The sequence below is a fragment of the Apteryx rowi genome, unplaced genomic scaffold (genome assembly GCF_003343035.1).
Source record: "Apteryx rowi isolate R43461 unplaced genomic scaffold, aptRow1 scaffold_1135, whole genome shotgun sequence".
Taxonomy (NCBI): Eukaryota; Metazoa; Chordata; class Aves; order Apterygiformes; family Apterygidae; genus Apteryx; species Apteryx rowi.
The window spans coordinates 7,080-23,874 of NW_020447348.1; the positions used below are offsets into that span (position 1 = coordinate 7,080).

Below are 16,795 nucleotides of genomic sequence, written 5' to 3' on the forward strand. Positions count from 1 at the left end.
AAGATAGGGCATTGTAGTTTCCTTTCAAAACCCCAACTTTAACTGTTTTTTTTTCTCCTTCCCTCAACAGTAGTCAGCAACAGTCCAGCTCTTAGTCCTAGCAATCACCCTTGCCTGCTTCCTAGCAAATTACATGGACCAAGAGAAGTCCTTCTCTCTTTTCAGTCCTTGTACAAACTTGCTGGCTTCTAGATAATCTGTGTTAACAAAGAAACTCTTAACATTTTAAAGCATTTTAAACATAAAAATAAAATTTTTACAACAACAACCAATATGTTGAAATACAAAAACAATGATTGAAATACTAACATTTAAAAAAATCATCAATGGTCAATGAGTAGAGGCAGGTTTTTACATGAAACTGTTTTACTCATTTAAGAAAGAATGGACTATATTTCATTATGCCAATTCCTGTTTGACTAATTCAGCTCACAGCTGTGGGCACATAGCAGCTACATTGAAGGCAATGTTTTGATATTTGCCTTTTTTTCTTTAAACAACTCACTACAAGCAAGAATGAAAAACTTTCTTTAGGAAGTTTTTAGGGCTTACTCCTCCTTGCACTGGTCATAGCTCCCTTTGGACTCCCAGCAGCTGAGATATCACTCCAACTTTTAGGTAGTGCATTCTTCAGGTTACCGGGACCTTCTTCTGGATGTCTTCTCCATGCTTCCTTCTGTGGATTCCTGATAAGCCTGTCTCACCTCTCCCCTTATCTCCTCTTGCTGTTGTTCTCGTGTTCCCTAGTATGTCCCCCCCACTGCCTCCCAAATTTCTTTCTCATTCCAGAAACACTACTGTTGAAATGGCAGGTCATTTTAAGGCTTTCAGAAAAGCACTTTGAAGCATCTTGAAAGACCTCAGATAGGAACAGTCTTTGGTTCTCATGGTGCTTTTTGTGATTGTTCTCAAAGGTTAGAAAGAGCAGACAGTTTTGTGTCTTATATAGAACTGAATGAAGTATAAGGGCCTAACAAAGCCTGATCTTCCTGACAGGACAACTGAATTCAGAGATTCCTTGCACTGACTTTTGCATGTAACTTCAAAAGCACAGAGGCACAGTCCTGCCAATTGCAATCTGAGCGTTAGCCAGCACACCTCTCCTAACACTGAGGAATGTGTGTGTTCTGCCTTTAAGTTCTCGATAGCAGTCTCATTTCCCTGCTACCTTTAAGAAAGACGATCCCTGTTTTGGCCACAAATCCTGGTTAGCCTATGGAAAACAAGGAAGGAATTATGTCTGTTATTGAAATTCTCATATTATGAGGCATGGTATTATGGACTTTCTTGTGGCCTTTTCAAAGGTGATGTTGAAACGAAGAGTCAAGCAGACAATCACACACATAAAAAGTTTTAAGCAGTCTTGGAATGCTCTAAGCAAATGTTTCACAATAAGCTAAGAAAGATATATTTGCAATAAGGCAAATGTAGTGTAAATTCTGTTCAGAAAGACAATAGAAAGTCAATTTCATCACTTTTAAAACTGCCAAAGGAGTTTAAAGCAGTTGTATGCATGTGTGGAATGTTAAAAGAGTTGAATTTTAAATGGTGTTGCACAGCAGGGTAGATTACTATAAGGTGTAGCTGAGCAAACAACTGAATTCTTTGCATTTTAAAGAAAATATATTTTACAATGGCTATTTTCTCCAAATCTTAGCTCTAACATGGAAATCCTTATTCTTATGTAACTAATCTAATTCAGCAATTAGCAAACCAGCAGACCCTGGGCTATAGCACATATATGCTTGGTGAGCACCAACTGATGCTTAATTTGATATTACCTACAAAAGTAGCTAATTTGGTAAAAAAGTGAGCATCAGCTGATGCGTAACACATTACCCTGAAATACTGCTGCATCCTCGGCCATATTCGGTATATGTTCAATAAATATTTTAGCATATTTATAGTAAACACAGAATTCAGAACAGCAAAGTACAGACCTGGACACATCCAGACACACTGCAGTGCTGTTATATCTTGCCCTGTTTTAGCTTTTAGAAGTCAGGTATTTGATGTAAATACTGGGTGTGAATATCTACCAATGTATCTAAGCAAGTAACTTTACTCATTCAATAGTCTCTTTTGGAACACTGGACATGCTTTATTTCATTTTTTTTTCCACAATTTATTTAAACATCTCACATATACAAAATACATTTTCTTTTTTTTTTGAGGAATGGTGATTCTTTTTTTTATCCATTGTAGAGGATGAAAATGAGATTTAAAAGCAGGAGCACCTGACTTTGGAAGAAGAGGACAAAGATGAGGAAAAATGATCCACATGCTTAAGCTGGGGGTGAGATAGGACATTCTAAGTTTTGAGACAGATTTCAAAGAAACAGAGAAGTTGTATATTAACGGCTGCTAGCACCATCAAAGTTCAAGTATTGGAAAGATAATCTGTAAAAATGAAATTAGCACCACTGTATTATAAGTGGAACTGAAAGTACTTCAGATCATATGAAGTACCTACAAAGGATGTGGATCACACTTGGTTTAGTGTATGAGGTAGTTTAAACCTTTGGAAGCTGTGGTTTTAAACTTCCTCTGTTGAAGATATTCAAAGGCCACAAGTGGTGCAAACTTTCATGATTTTTTTATTTTGTTTTTTCTTTACAAAGGTTGACATTTCCCAAAGCAAGGTGTTAAATCTTGAAAGACTTCCAAGTCCTTTTGGGGCTGCGTTAAATTTCATTGCACAATACTCCAATCAACTCTTCTCCTTCTTTTTCGCCCAGAGTTTAAGCAAGTAGATGAACAGAAGAAGTGGAAGGAGTCAGCTTTCATTATAAAAAAGAAATGACAAAGAGAATAATTTTGGGAGGGCTTTAAGTTAGTTTTAGTTCATTCATTTGAAACAGACTGGGCCAATGTCCAAACCGAATTCTTGGTCAGCGCCACCAATGTCCAAAGGTGCAATGTCAAGGATGGGCAAGCGAGATGGCTTATTTGTTCTGTATTCAATGATTGTTTTGCCCCATTCATTGTTCTTTCTCTGCAAGAGAAAATTCATTAGAATTGTTATTGCACTGTTCATAGTATTGAGAATTGTTTCAGATAATTGGTAACTTCTGAAAGAAATTCATATTAATTTTACTGCTATCGTTTGCAAATCAGATACCCAAGCCTAACTATTTAAATCTTGGATACAGAGAAAACATTTACTTTAATCTTCTGAAATAATATGTTTTATGCTCTGCATTAACTACTGTATTATACATACTGCTAATAAATCTGCAGAGAACCTTGTCTGAGTTGTTCAGGATTTAAGGATCCTGCCTGTCCTGCACCCTTGTGTACTACTTTCTCATCATTCTTCAGCTAATATAGAATTTGAGTCTGTTCCCTCTGAAATGCTTTTTCTTTTTTGCCACACTGCATAGTATAGGTAGGATTTATTTGTACTCCAGTCCTTGCACATTCATTAAAGACCTAGTATAATTGTTTTTACAGGCTATTTATCTTCACTGGGTAAAATTTTGCTGGACAGACTGATTATCTAGTCCTGTATCAAAGTGCAACTCTGTCTCAGTCATGGTGTCCATGCTTTGTGCTACTTACAGAGCAGCCATCCTCAAGAACACTGAAGGTGAATCTGCTGTTGCCCTCAGCTCGTAGTTCAACATCATTGGATCCCTGCAGTATAACAGCCTTCTTAAGGTTTCCGGTTTCCTCATCCATGTAGGCAATGCTGTTCTTGCAGTGGTAGGTGATGTTCTGGGAGGCATGGTTGGCCAGCAGACGCATGAAGGCAAGTTGGGTGGCCATATCCTTTGAGGTCACTCCTTCCTCATTGTATTCAAACTGAAAAACAGAAAGGAACCCAGTCAATTGTATATCTGGGGGATGGTGGATGTTTGTAATGGAAATGTGGTATGTGCTCTAGGAACATATAAAAAAGCCCAAAACACCCCACACAGAAATCTGGGCGCAGTTGTCAATTGCAACTGCAGAGCTAAAGAGCCTCAAATGAAACTAGGAAGAGGTAGGTTCAAAACCAGACACAAGTGGATGTGGGTAAGTTGTGGAACACTTTGTCCCCAGATATTACTATGCTAACAGTCTATGTGGGTTTAAGGTGAGATCAGGCAAGTTCAAGCATGTGAAATCCACTGTTTCCATAAATACACAGGAACAATGCCTGGCTTAAGAAAACTCTGAATTTGTTGGAGTCTAATAGAATACGTGTGTGGATATTATAAATACTTGCTTCATTCTTATATTTTTACAGCATCTGCTTTTAGCCACTGTAGCCACCTGGACCTTTCTGACTCAGTATGATCACTGTTATTTTCTTACATTAAAAATCTTGGACACGGGGATTTCATTATAAAACCAGCTCAATTTCATTTAAGAATTATTTAATTAGATCTCCTTAACTGTACAAAATTGATTTATTTTCATTAGGATGGTACAGTACCTAACATGCAGGTAGACATATTTCTTGTTTTTACATAAAATGGTGATTCTGAGTGTTATGGTGGCATAAACTTTGGGTCTGTTATGTTTTTGTAATATAAATATCTTTCCAGAAACATGTCAAAAGTAAATCTCAATTAAAAAAATAAGCAAAGATGTTTTGCTTACTTTTTCAGATAATTCCTGGACTGTTTTTAAACTGATGTACCATGCTCCAGTCCAGACTTCTCTTAGCAAAAGCCATTAATCATGCTGAATTGATCATTTGCAGATGCCATAAAAAGTTAGAACAATGCTGAGAAACCCTTTTAGCAAATTGTGATCCAAGTCAGAACTGGGACCATGTTCTCTCAAGGCAAAAGTTAGTTCCCTTCTTCATATTTCTCCTCTAAGAGAGGATTTCAATTATCATTATGTTTGCTAAGAGTCATTGGACAGAGAATTCTCTAGACAGCACTGCAGGAAACCAGTCATGCTCCAATACATCACTCACCTGACTGCCACCATTGATAGTTTCACCAAACCATATGTGCTTCTTGTCCTTGGGATTCTTGTTGACATACCAGTTCTTAGTGGGAATATTTTCAGGGTTAGCATGAATGCAAGTCTCACCAGTGGCAAAGTCACAGTATGCTCTAATGGCATCTGCAGAGCAGCCTTGGTTAGGATCAATCCAGTAGAAACCTGCCATGGAAGAAAGAAACATGAACAATAGTTCAGTCAGTCTCGCATTTGCATTCAGTTTATATTTAGCGGCTTGATATAGGAACTCTGATGTCATAAGTATCAGAATTAGGTATGGTATTAAGTTGATAATTGGGCAAAATATGTATTTTTGATAATTAATGTATAACAAATATTTGAAAGCTAAGCTTAAATATTACTGCGTTATTTTGAAAAGTTATTGCAATAATCACAACAATAGATATAAACAGCTTTTCAGAATGTCTTTGTATGCGAGTACTTTCAGTGGAGGCAGACAGAACTTCATTCATTTAGTATTTTCACTGGTTGGCCAAGGATACATCAAAGAAAGCTAATAAACTGAAAGTACTTGAGCTGGAAGGGTCAAATATCTGGCACTAACATACCGCTGCTCCATTCTGGGTGGCTAAGTCTTAGGTCACGGCATGTGCGAGCTGGGTTCTTTCTGGAGCCCTCGGGGGTCAGCAGGGTCTCAATTTGGTTGTTCAATGTTTTCAAAGTGGCATCAACTTCATAATCCTTGGGTCTGAGAGAAGGCTGATCAGCCCGGTAGTACTCTGCATCGTAGCCAACTTCGTATCCACCACCATTGGGACCAGGAGGACCAGGGGGACCAGGAGGACCAGGAGGACCCTAAAGTTGTTCAAAAACAAAAGAGAAGCAGCATCCTATTGTAAATATGGTTATCTCAGTTAACTTTGTCCACAAGTGCATAGTCTTGCTGAAGTCCCTCAGCTCTAACCTGAGCAGCACATATGGACCTGTCATGTAGTGACTACTATGTGCTACAGAAGTAGAAGATGCACAGGGTAGGACTACCACATTTTCTTTGTGTGTGCTGACTGGCCACAAGGAATGAACAAGGATTTCAGGTTTAGGCCCACTAGGACCTAAATATTTTAATTATAAATATATATTTAAAAAATAGATATAATAAATATGTTTAATGTTAAATAACAGACATTTGAAAGTCTCTTTTTTTTTTTTTTAAAATAAGGACATGTCTTCCCTTAAAGTACTAGGCTCTTGAAGCAGTTTTCTTCTATCTGTGACCTAGCTGTGCTAAATCAAAAAAAAAAAAAAAGTTACTCACAGTAGGGCCTTGGCTACCGTGAGAGCCACGTACACCAGCAGGGCCAATAGGTCCAGGGAGACCATTGCGACCATCTTTGCCTGGAGGACCAGAAGGACCAGGTGGACCCTAAAAGGAAACCTGAACAGTTTAATGACAGTAGAGAACACTGCAAATAGGGATTTACATAAATAGATGTGTACATACATATTCCACAATAAAAATGGGAGGGAGTTATTTGAATATGCTTTTAAGTTCACATACTCTTGGGCCAGCAGGACCGTTGTTACCAGGAGGACCTTGATCACCATGTTGGCCCTGTTGGGAAAACACACATACATAGTCATTAAAAAAAAAAAAATGCAGTGCCACACATTTGTGTCAGCATGATTCAAGAGGTAGCTACAGTCAAATGTATTTGAGGATGGGAATCTGGGATTAACCTAGCGTATTAGTGGAGTTGGGATTTAAAAAGCCTGTTTTGGGCAGCGTGGAGAGAGTGTAAAGAGATACTTAATGGGATAACCTATAGAAGTCTCTATAATGTCTCTCCAGATTTTCAGAGAAGGCTCCAAAATGAGAATCAGAATTCAAAAGGGAATACCAGAAATTAAAGGGAAGAAAATCTACAAATGACTTCTGCTTCTCTGTAAGACAAAAGCCCTACAATATTCTGCTCAAAATAAGCAATAATATGTAAGAAAGGCAGAGCTTTCTGAATTCTGTGCTGGCCAAATACAGTTGAGTTGCAGGGCATGCAAAGGTACTGACACACTTCTAAAGCCAACTATCAACAGCAAGATCAACTTGCCATTTTTGTGGGGAATGATGAGTATTAAAGAGGATCCTATGGCCTACGAAAGATGATGCAAATAGTTAATGGTATCAACCTGCAGGGCTGCACATACGTATCTCTATACTAGGGTGACCTTATTTACTTGTTTTGCTCTTTATATTCAAAATCCTGAAAATCATTTACTTACAGCGAGACCAGGAAGACCCTGCAATCCATTGTGTCCCTTCAAGCCAGGCAGACCTCTATGTCCCTTATCACCAGGTTCACCCTTCTCACCACGTGGACCTTGTGGGCCCTAGGAAAAGGATATAGGTGTCAGAGGAATAAAACAGAAAGCTTCAAGTAGATATTACTGTCAAAGAAAGAATTAGGCATGAGTATTCTACATTAGGCAAAAAGTTGCTCCTGATATATGCATATACATTCCTTCAACAAAGATGGAAGAGTGTCAATACTGAAAAGCTTCAGGATCGGTACCATGAGAGACAATGCTGATTCAGATTCTAGGTCTATAAATATTTGAAACCCCTTAAGTAGCACTTTTTGGGCCCCTATCTTGAGCACAGTTGTGGACTCTTAGTAATAAAGCCTGTGTTCTCTTTTTGCATCAGCGTAGTAATGTATTTAGAAATCAGACTTACAGCAAGACCTCTTGGACCAAAAGCACCAGCAGGACCGACAGCACCAACAGGACCCTGAAACAAGAACAGAGAAATGCATGTCACTGCTGTATCTCATACATGAAGTGTTCCATGCTTAACACACCTCTGCAGAAAGCAAAACAATTATCCACACATTACAGGGGTTTGACTCATAATGTATATATGATGGAAAAGCTTTTGTCTTAGGCCATGCAAAAAATAAGGTCTCATGAACTTACAGGGTCACCACGGTTTCCATGCTTTCCAGAAGGACCAACTTGACCATGAGGACCAGGAGCACCCACAGCACCACTGGGACCAGGGCTACCAGGAGCACCACGCTCACCCTGGGAACAAAGGAATGCAAGAGGAGAGACTGTGTGTTACCACTGACTTACACATACTGGAACAGTTCATCCATGAACATGAAATAAAGAAAAGAGCAAGTTACCTTGAAACCAGGAGCACCATCCCGGCCTGGAGGACCATCATTTCCAGGATTGCCCTGTTAAAATATCATTAGAATATTAAATTCCATCACTTCATCTCACATAGAGCTGTGTGTCAGCTTAATTGCTCCCAATGAGAGTAAGAAGACATTGAGATGGGATAGCATAAATCTTGAAGATAACAGACTCTTCCTTACAGATACCATTCTTACATTCCTTAAATATGTTAACATTTTCAGAAAAAGAAGATAGTCTTCAAATATTTTAGGTTCTATAAGACCAATACAGAAGAAAAGTACTGTACTACAGTATTTCTTTAAATGAAAAGTTTAAGACAATAGTGACCTTTATCTAACTTGCACTCTTGTAAAACTTGGATCTACTTAGGTAAAAAATGTCAGTGTGGAAAAAAACGGCAAGGACTTGAAACAGTAGTCACAGCTGAATACTCAGTTGTGGTACTTCACAAGCTTAAATAGCTTCCTTTGCGAGTGTTAATTTCACTTTTAACTGTTTTTCTGTATACACAAGCAAACCTTTTCCTTCAGAAAATTCCTATGGAGCAGGAACATTTTTTCTTTTAAACAATATTTGTAAAATAAAATCGACTATTCACTTATCTCTTTGAAATCCTGTGAGTCTCAGTATCAGCAATGCCTCAGGTTATCAAATAGCTTTCTCTGGGCCTCATCAGGAAAGCTTTTATAACAATCATCTTTACAGGAAGCAAGATAATGTGTGTTTATTTTATTTTAGCTGTCCTTATACTGTAAATCATCTATGGCCCCTCTATGTATGTCCTTCTTCAAGGTGAACTTCTAACTTGGATGGTTAAGTTTATTCTCTCCTCTAAGAACCAGGTTGCCAAAATGGGCTAGAAGAGCTGGGAGCAGGGCCCTCTCCTCCAAATAACTATCTGTAAAGCAGAGGCAAAGCATCAGAAGAAGCAGTTTGCTCCAGTCTAGTGGTCCATTCTCCCTTATGTACAGGACACAGCTCCTGCATTCTGCCTTTACCCACATTGATTTGTGTGGCTCACAATACCTGTTACACAAGCCAGACTCTGATCCATTACGTTTTAGCCTACAAACATACTTTGTGGTGAGGGAATGTAAGTCGGGAAATGTTATGCAGCTCACCTGCAACGCTAACATATATTTGCTGTGCTAGGACTCCAAGACACACTGTGTTACACAAGTCTGATAACTGAATTTCAAAATTGTCATGTGCTTCATATGCTTTTTGAGTAGGCCTTAAGTTAAAAAAATGCTTTGTCTTTGTTATGAGTCATTACATCCCTTAAGTAAACGTGAGTGCAATTTTTATACTTCACTGAAAGATATGCATATTGCATCTAACATGATGTTAAAAAAATGCTGATAACCAGCTTTCCTAATAAATTTTTTTTCTCTAGCCAAAACCTTATCTCCTGGGATATAGTATTTTTCCCAGCTCCACCAATGAATTCTTTTTCCCCACACTCCATCTTTCTTGTCAATTAAGTAGAAAGCCAAAAGATTCTGACTGTGACTCCAGGACACATTTCAGACACCATTTCTGCCTTGAAGAATTTGTCACCTAGCAGGGGAGAATTAGCTCCACGGTGATCAGGTCCACTGCTTTGTTTTAGACCCTGCCAAATCTAGAACCTGTGTGTGTTAGTATCCTGCTATAATTTTCTCTGAAGGCACCAGAATGCACAAGTTTGCTAGCAGAACTGCCCACAGTTGCATCCAGTCTTTCTGTATATTTGTCTCTGGTTCAGAACAAAAGCAAAGCAATCCTGAAGAGGAAATAAAACATAGCTTACATCACGACCAGCTTCACCAGGAGCACCATTTGGACCAGGAGAACCCACGGGACCAGAGGGACCACGAGCACCAGGAGGACCAGAAACACCCAGGGGACCAGGTTCACCCTAATACATGAACAGTGATAACAAAACGTGACATATACTACAACACAAATGAAACTTACAGAATCTTTTGGCCTATATCTAAGAGGAACATTTCTCTCCAGTCAATTCTGGAAGTGAAACAGAACAAGAAACATATCTAACTATACAAAACATTAATCTTCACTCTTAAGTTTTCTACCTCTTCCATACCCTTCTAAAAACAAAAACCTCTGATGCCATTCAAAGCTGGTATTGTTTGCATGGTGGTAAGTTTTAGAACAGGTAAAGTTCAGGCTCAGAAACGCATGCCCAGAGACTATGCTCAGATACAAATCTTGTTTGTCTGCAGCAAGCAATAGTTTCTTCCACTGCTCTGTTAGGTTCATATAACTAATCTTTTTTCTGCACCAGTGATGGGAGACAGCAAAATCTAGATCTCATGTTCCCTAGCTCAGCTTTTTTCTTTACACAGGTATGTTTAAAGAAGTTAACCAGTGTTATATACTCACTGTTGCTCCAGAGACACCTGGAAGACCACGTTCTCCCCGAGAGCCAGGCAGACCAAGGATACCAGGAGCACCAAGAATACCCTGAGGACCTGGGCTACCAGGAGGACCCTATGACATAATGAGAAGACTTTTTATTAATGCAGAAAAATCATTTATGGCCCTCCACATTTGTCATTTGCTTTGCTCTGTAACAATACCAACTGCATGCCAAGGATCTTACTGTGTGTCAGTTTCAATTCCCACATGCAGAAATTTATAATTAAGCCATATGATGTTTTAAACACCAAAGCTGAAGATCTCTAAGTAGGTAATGCTGGTTGTAATCCCCATCCCACTGTTTTCCAGGGATAAATACTGTTTGTGAAAAACACTGTGCATATACTTTTCCTTAATTTATAGTAGAGATCTCTTATTGTGTCATTCCCATGATGCATGAAAATTGTGGTATTCAGTACAGAGAAGATGCCTATTTGAGGGGATTCTATAGTGTAGAAACTGATCTTCTCATCCTGAGACAGCCTTAGAAGATATCTAAGTAATATCTGACATCTTTAAAAAAAAAAAACAGGGTCCTTTGCTGACACTTTGAAAGGGAAAACTAATTTAGTTAAGGAGAGACTTTTCAATTTCTCTGAAATTTGAGCATGCATGCTACTAAACTGGGCATAAGTGATCATCTTAACAGATTACCCTACACTAACCAATTTACAATCAGGCTAACTAATTCAGTTACGCTTTACTCACCCCGTGAAATTAGAAAATGTATTGCTTTATACTCAAAGGGCAAACATTCAGGTGTCACCTACAGACCTTTAGCATGCATATCTGATAATGACAGTGAAGATTTCATTCTTAGCTGCAACTTCTGCAGATCAGAGAATTTCATTGTTTCTCAACAGAAATTTACAGAAGTGCTAATTCACACAAGTGCCTGCTTCCTCAACACAGAAACATGTCTAATTTCAAAAGAGCCAATAATTCTGGATGTGCAAGTTTAAAGGCACTTATAATTCATTTATTTGTATAATCCTAAGCCAGCCCGGGTCTTTAATCACTTTAACCGTGTGATCCCCCAGATTAGAGTTTCTGATGCAGAAATGACTTGAGATTGTTTAAAATGGACATTCACAAGTTCCTTCTTTTTCCACCCATGATGCTTAATCTGAGCAGCAGACCGTCTTCCCTTTCTCAGCCTAGAGTACCAATTTCTTCTGAAGCTAGCCTTGTTGCTTTCACTTGGATTGCTTGTACGAAACAGTGCTATTCAGCACAAGGGAAAGAGAAATACCTGGCCCAGAGATCAGGCTCGCTTTTTATGACCTGTTTGCCAAATATGTTTAAACAATTTCTTGAGTACAGCTCTGCTGCTTAAGAGCTTTGCTAAATTTGAGGATAAAAGAGAAAAGCCCTTCATAAATACCAGAATTGTCCTAGAAGCCGCAACATTTACATGAAGAACCACATTTTTAATGCGAAGAGATACTGAGCAACTTACAGCAGCACCAGCCTCTCCAGATGGACCTTTCTCACCAGCAAAACCAGGTGGGCCAGCAATACCTTGTTCACCAGTACGGCCAACTGGACCAACATCACCACGTAGGCCTCTAGCACCATCTTTGCCAGCTGGGCCAGGAGGACCAGGGGGACCACTGATACCCTAGGATTGAATAAAAACACAATGTCATTACAACGTAGACCCATTATTTTGTGGAAGACAAAAGTAAGCTTCCTATTTTGTCCATGGACAAAAACGGCACTTTGCAATAAAGAAGTTAGACATTTCTGGCAGCAACTTCTATTGCTTTTGTTAGCAATGGATATCTGGAATCAGTGGAATTATCCCACTGAGACAGTTTTTTAAATCACTGCAAATAAAAGTAGCAAAATTTGGACTGAAAATATCAGTTTGGCTCTACATTAGTAGCAACTATAAAGACAATGAGGAAAAAAACTTTTCCTGTTCAGCAGGATTGTTTTGTTTTGTTTTATTTATTAGAATATATTGGTATTTACAATATATTTAAATGTAGGACACCTAAGGAAAGAAGCGCCTTTTTCTAAGTGATGGAAACAGCTTTGTGAAAAGGAAATCAGCCTTACAAGAATTATTAAACTATAAACTCAATTTGAAATGAGAGTTTTTGGATGATAAATAAAGAAGCAGGGGCTCGTGTTCTTGAATGTGATGAGAGGTTGCCCTGCTTGAGACAGGGACTGGAACTGCAGATACTTTCGAAAGCATGGACACAACAGAACTTTGGCATCCTTTGTCAAATGGGTCATGGCCTTCTTAGGCCTCCTTCCAGTACAGTCAGAATTTGCGTCCATGTAACAAGATGAGGATTGTCCCTAAGCAATGCAATTTCTGACTTGTCTCCCAATGAAATTCCTTCATCAGTTACTTACAGCAGGGCCAGGAGGACCAACCCTTCCAGCAGCACCAGGGAAACCAGTCATGCCCTACAAATGAAAGTCAAAATGAAGATTTGGTTTAAAGGAAACAGTGACTTTATGAAAAGCAGCAATGTCAATACCAAAATCCTGAAGACTTACAGGAGGACCAGCATCACCACGAGGGCCAGCAGGACCAGCAGCACCAGCAGGACCCTGTGTGTGAATGATGGAAAGAGACATGATGAACCAAGCAAAGAACACTAATGTTTGCTATTTAGAATAAGGGCCCAGTCTCTCTTGGGAACGAGAAGGTCAACTTTGCCATTGGTTTTAACTGGGGGCAGGGATTGGACCCCAAAACAATTCCTATTCTGATACTAGGACTATGGACATTTTGAATCAGTATGGTAAAGGCTGAGAAGAGTTGCATGAAAGATTCATGATTCAAATGAATTTGCCTTGCAAATGTTGCATGCATCTAAGCAAATTTGGGAGTCAAAACATGAAAGGCTTAGTAATTCAAAGAAGAGCAAGTCCTCTGAACTCTATGGCTATGGCAGCCAAGTAGTGCCAGGGCCTAATATTGCTCTATTAGAGGCATACAGTATGATCCCCAAGCCATGTTATCCTGCAGCATTTCACAGTAGCTGAAACACTAGGACCTGACTTTCTGCATTATTTCAACTGGTTCCCCAATAATGGGCTGCATGCACATGAAGTAGTGTACATCTTTTTGCTACAGAGGCGTTAGGACATGAAAAGCCTGTGTGCAAGTGGGTACACAGACAAATTTGCACATATGGTTCTGGAAGATTGCATCTGAAAGTCAGACTGTAACAGCACATTCTTTCTAAGAGGAAGATATTAGTGTCCTCAGCTCAGGAACTTACCCACAAACACCCCCCTGAATGGTCCAAGATAGCCTGACTTTGCTGATCTTCAGGGCAAGTTGAAAATTACTTATTTTTTTCTCTTCATTTCAGTTCCAGACTCACGATCTGAGCCCAAATAAATAGACTGACAAAGTTTATATAATGTGTGAAAATCAGAATGGTGACTTTCCTCACAGCCTACTTTGAAGTTTTGTTTTCTTTTTAATTGCCTTTTGAAAATTCAGGGCCTTCAGGCTAGCATACTGCTTGCATAGCACAGGTAAGAACCATGTGTTTTACAGACAGATACAGTTCACTTACTGGTGGTCCAGAAGAACCAACTGGGCCAATAGCACCTGTTGGTCCAGTTTCACCCTTAGGTCCTTTAGGCCCACGCTCTCCTTTAGCACCAGGCTGACCAGCTGCACCCTGTGGGCAGAAAAATAAATGGGACAAAGGGTTGAAAAAACATGTAGAAGGAATAAATGAATGGTGCAGCATCAAGAAGAGGAAAACATTAATGATACTCACAGGAGGTCCAGCAAATCCACTAGGACCTACGGGACCAGGCTCACCACGTTCACCCTAAAGACAAAGAGGATAGGAATTGTTAGGACTGACTTGAAAGGGGTGTTTTTCGGAAGGCAGCATCTTTGATACAGGCATAGTTGTCAGAGTAGCTACTTACAGGAATACCACGGGCACCAGCAGGACCAGAGGGACCGGCAGGACCTCCTTCACCCTAAAACAGATGGCAGAAATCATTATGACACTGTGAGAAGATCACATTGTAGTCAGAAAAGACGTGATCTTGTGGTGCAGATGCACACAGTGCATAGAGAGGATGTTACTGGAAATGCTTCAGTGTTGACCTGCCCTGTGTTAATAAACATTTCTCGTGATATTTGGACGGGATAAAGAATCATTCTGAGCTAACGTGTGGTCATTTATCACCATATCAGACTCTCTTTCCACAATGTGAGGAGGATTGTGGAGACTGATCTGAAATGGAGAGAACTCAGACAAAGCCCAAATCAAAATCTTCTCCCCATATAACCCACTACCATGTAGATGCACATCTCCTCTCCCCTATTCAGGGAAATGCATGAGGTGCTATGGCAAACTTCCTTGAATAGTTCTACAGCCCCAATAACCCCTCCCTCCCAGATGTGAAAAACTTACAGAACTTATATACACTAGCAAGATAGAATTGGGTTTTATTAGAATAGAGACTTTCCTATATTAAATATTCTTGCAGTGGGTAAACTGTATAAACAAACAGACACTTTTTTGCTCAAAGAGACTTACCCGATCACCAGCACCACCAGCAGGACCAGGGGAACCAATAGCACCAGGGAGACCCTATAGATTAAGACAGGGACAAGTCACCATTTCTAACAAAATGTAAGCAAGAATGATCACTTTAAACATTTTTTTTCTCTCTTTCACCCTGGAATAGGTCTGTGACTTTGTTCCAGCTGTTTTAAATTGAAAGGACACCTGATTTTGTAAAACAAAATCTGTGCTGTTCAAAAGTATGATTCCAGGACAGGCAGCCAAAATTCAAGTTAACGATAATGTTTTAAGTGGCTTTGCAGGCTGCCTTCAGAATCAGTTTTCTGGGCCAAACCCATGAAGTTACAGAGGGTAACATCACACTTAACAACTGTCTATGAAATATAAGGTTCTCTGCTCACATCATTTCTCTGCTTGTGTGCATGATGTGATCACTTTTCTCTCCCACCCCTCAAATTCAAACCTCCCTGGACAAGGAGCAACAAAACCACATGGATTTGGATCAAAAGCAAGCAACTATAAGAGGAAATGAAACACATCAGGAAGCGAAAGTCCTGAACATCCTCTTTAGTTACTAAGTTCTGAAGTGTAGCAAGGTAAACTCAGATATAACCAAAGGATACTTACACGAGAACCATCTCTTCCAGTTGCACCAGTATCACCTCTCAGACCTGGGGCACCCTGGAATACACAGAGGGGGAAAAAAAAGTATTATGCTGGAAATGAACACAATAGTTTGTAAGAAAGAAGCCTTGAATGGTTTGCTGAGTATGCATGTATTAACAGAGATATTTGCCATGTTGATTTTGGTCTGGGAATGGACTTTGATTATTATTTCATTTTTATTGCCGAGTATGCATGGACTTGCAAGAAGAGAATTTGCAGAGAAAGGGATTTGGCATGCTTTTGAGAAACGTGAACCTCTCTCTTATATGGGAAACCTATTTGTTCACTCCCAGGTGGCAAGAATTTTGAATGGAATTAAAAATTCAAATACAAGTTGGAGTGTATTCCAGATGGTGAGTATAAATCCTCCTCAAATCCTTTTTCTTTTGTCCAACAAATAACTGTATGTAAAAATTCTCTTGGGAATTCATTTTATACCTTACATTTGAAGCAGGAAAAGAACAGTTAAAAACAGTAAAGTTGTACGAATGGTCACATAAGACACTGTATATTTTGTATGATGACAAAAAGTGACATCCAAGACCATCACTCATGCCAAGAAATCAGACYAGCACTTTGTTCTATCTCTTTTCAAACGCATCCCTCTGTTCTGCATTAATCTGCATGACAGTACATAGTGTTTTATAAAAAGGTGTAAAGAATTTCCATCTTAATTTCCTTACAGTTGAATTTATACTAAATGACTTCTGATTCTTCCAGTCAAAACAAATAAAGCAGTTCTACAAATCTCAGTTTAGAGTCTGAATAGTGAACAGAAGAGAATATGGAAGATGTACCTGACAATAAAAAAATTATATGACTAATTGTATGGATAAAGCAGAGGTAGTGACAGGACTTGCACTTGGCTAGATTTCACAGCATTATAAAGGACTTACACTGTCTAAAATATTTTCAGATTTTTTATCTATCTGATATAATCATGTTATTTTGGTAAATGATTAACATATTACAGACACTGCACCTAGAGCAGAGCTGTTAAGGATTTGATCACAGGCTCAGTCCTCTATGATCAGGAGGCCCATTCCTACTGTAAAGCTTGTACTGAAAGACAGCTTTAG

The 16,795-nt window shown here is 39.1% G+C and overlaps 1 protein-coding gene across 1 annotated transcript in view; it reads right to left on the bottom strand.

Moving 5' to 3' along the window:
• Positions 1–2,078: 2,078 nt before the first annotated feature.
• Positions 2,079–16,795, bottom strand: part of COL1A2 (collagen type I alpha 2 chain) — a 42,634-nt gene continuing 27,917 nt past the window's right edge. The window contains exons 33-52 of the mRNA XM_026078914.1: positions 15,678–15,731; positions 15,063–15,116; positions 14,443–14,496; positions 14,286–14,339; positions 14,076–14,183; positions 13,042–13,095; positions 12,895–12,948; positions 11,984–12,145; positions 10,489–10,596; positions 9,893–10,000; positions 8,085–8,138; positions 7,873–7,980; positions 7,634–7,687; positions 7,180–7,287; positions 6,461–6,514; positions 6,218–6,325; positions 5,511–5,757; positions 4,913–5,103; positions 3,562–3,804; positions 2,079–2,995 (exon numbers count right to left, since the gene is read on the bottom strand). Coding sequence (XP_025934699.1) covers positions 2,849–2,995; positions 3,562–3,804; positions 4,913–5,103; positions 5,511–5,757; positions 6,218–6,325; positions 6,461–6,514; positions 7,180–7,287; positions 7,634–7,687; positions 7,873–7,980; positions 8,085–8,138; positions 9,893–10,000; positions 10,489–10,596; positions 11,984–12,145; positions 12,895–12,948; positions 13,042–13,095; positions 14,076–14,183; positions 14,286–14,339; positions 14,443–14,496; positions 15,063–15,116; positions 15,678–15,731 — 2,124 coding nt within the window. The 3' untranslated portion in view covers positions 2,079–2,848. The remainder of the gene's footprint in view (positions 2,996–3,561; positions 3,805–4,912; positions 5,104–5,510; positions 5,758–6,217; positions 6,326–6,460; positions 6,515–7,179; positions 7,288–7,633; positions 7,688–7,872; positions 7,981–8,084; positions 8,139–9,892; positions 10,001–10,488; positions 10,597–11,983; positions 12,146–12,894; positions 12,949–13,041; positions 13,096–14,075; positions 14,184–14,285; positions 14,340–14,442; positions 14,497–15,062; positions 15,117–15,677; positions 15,732–16,795) is intronic.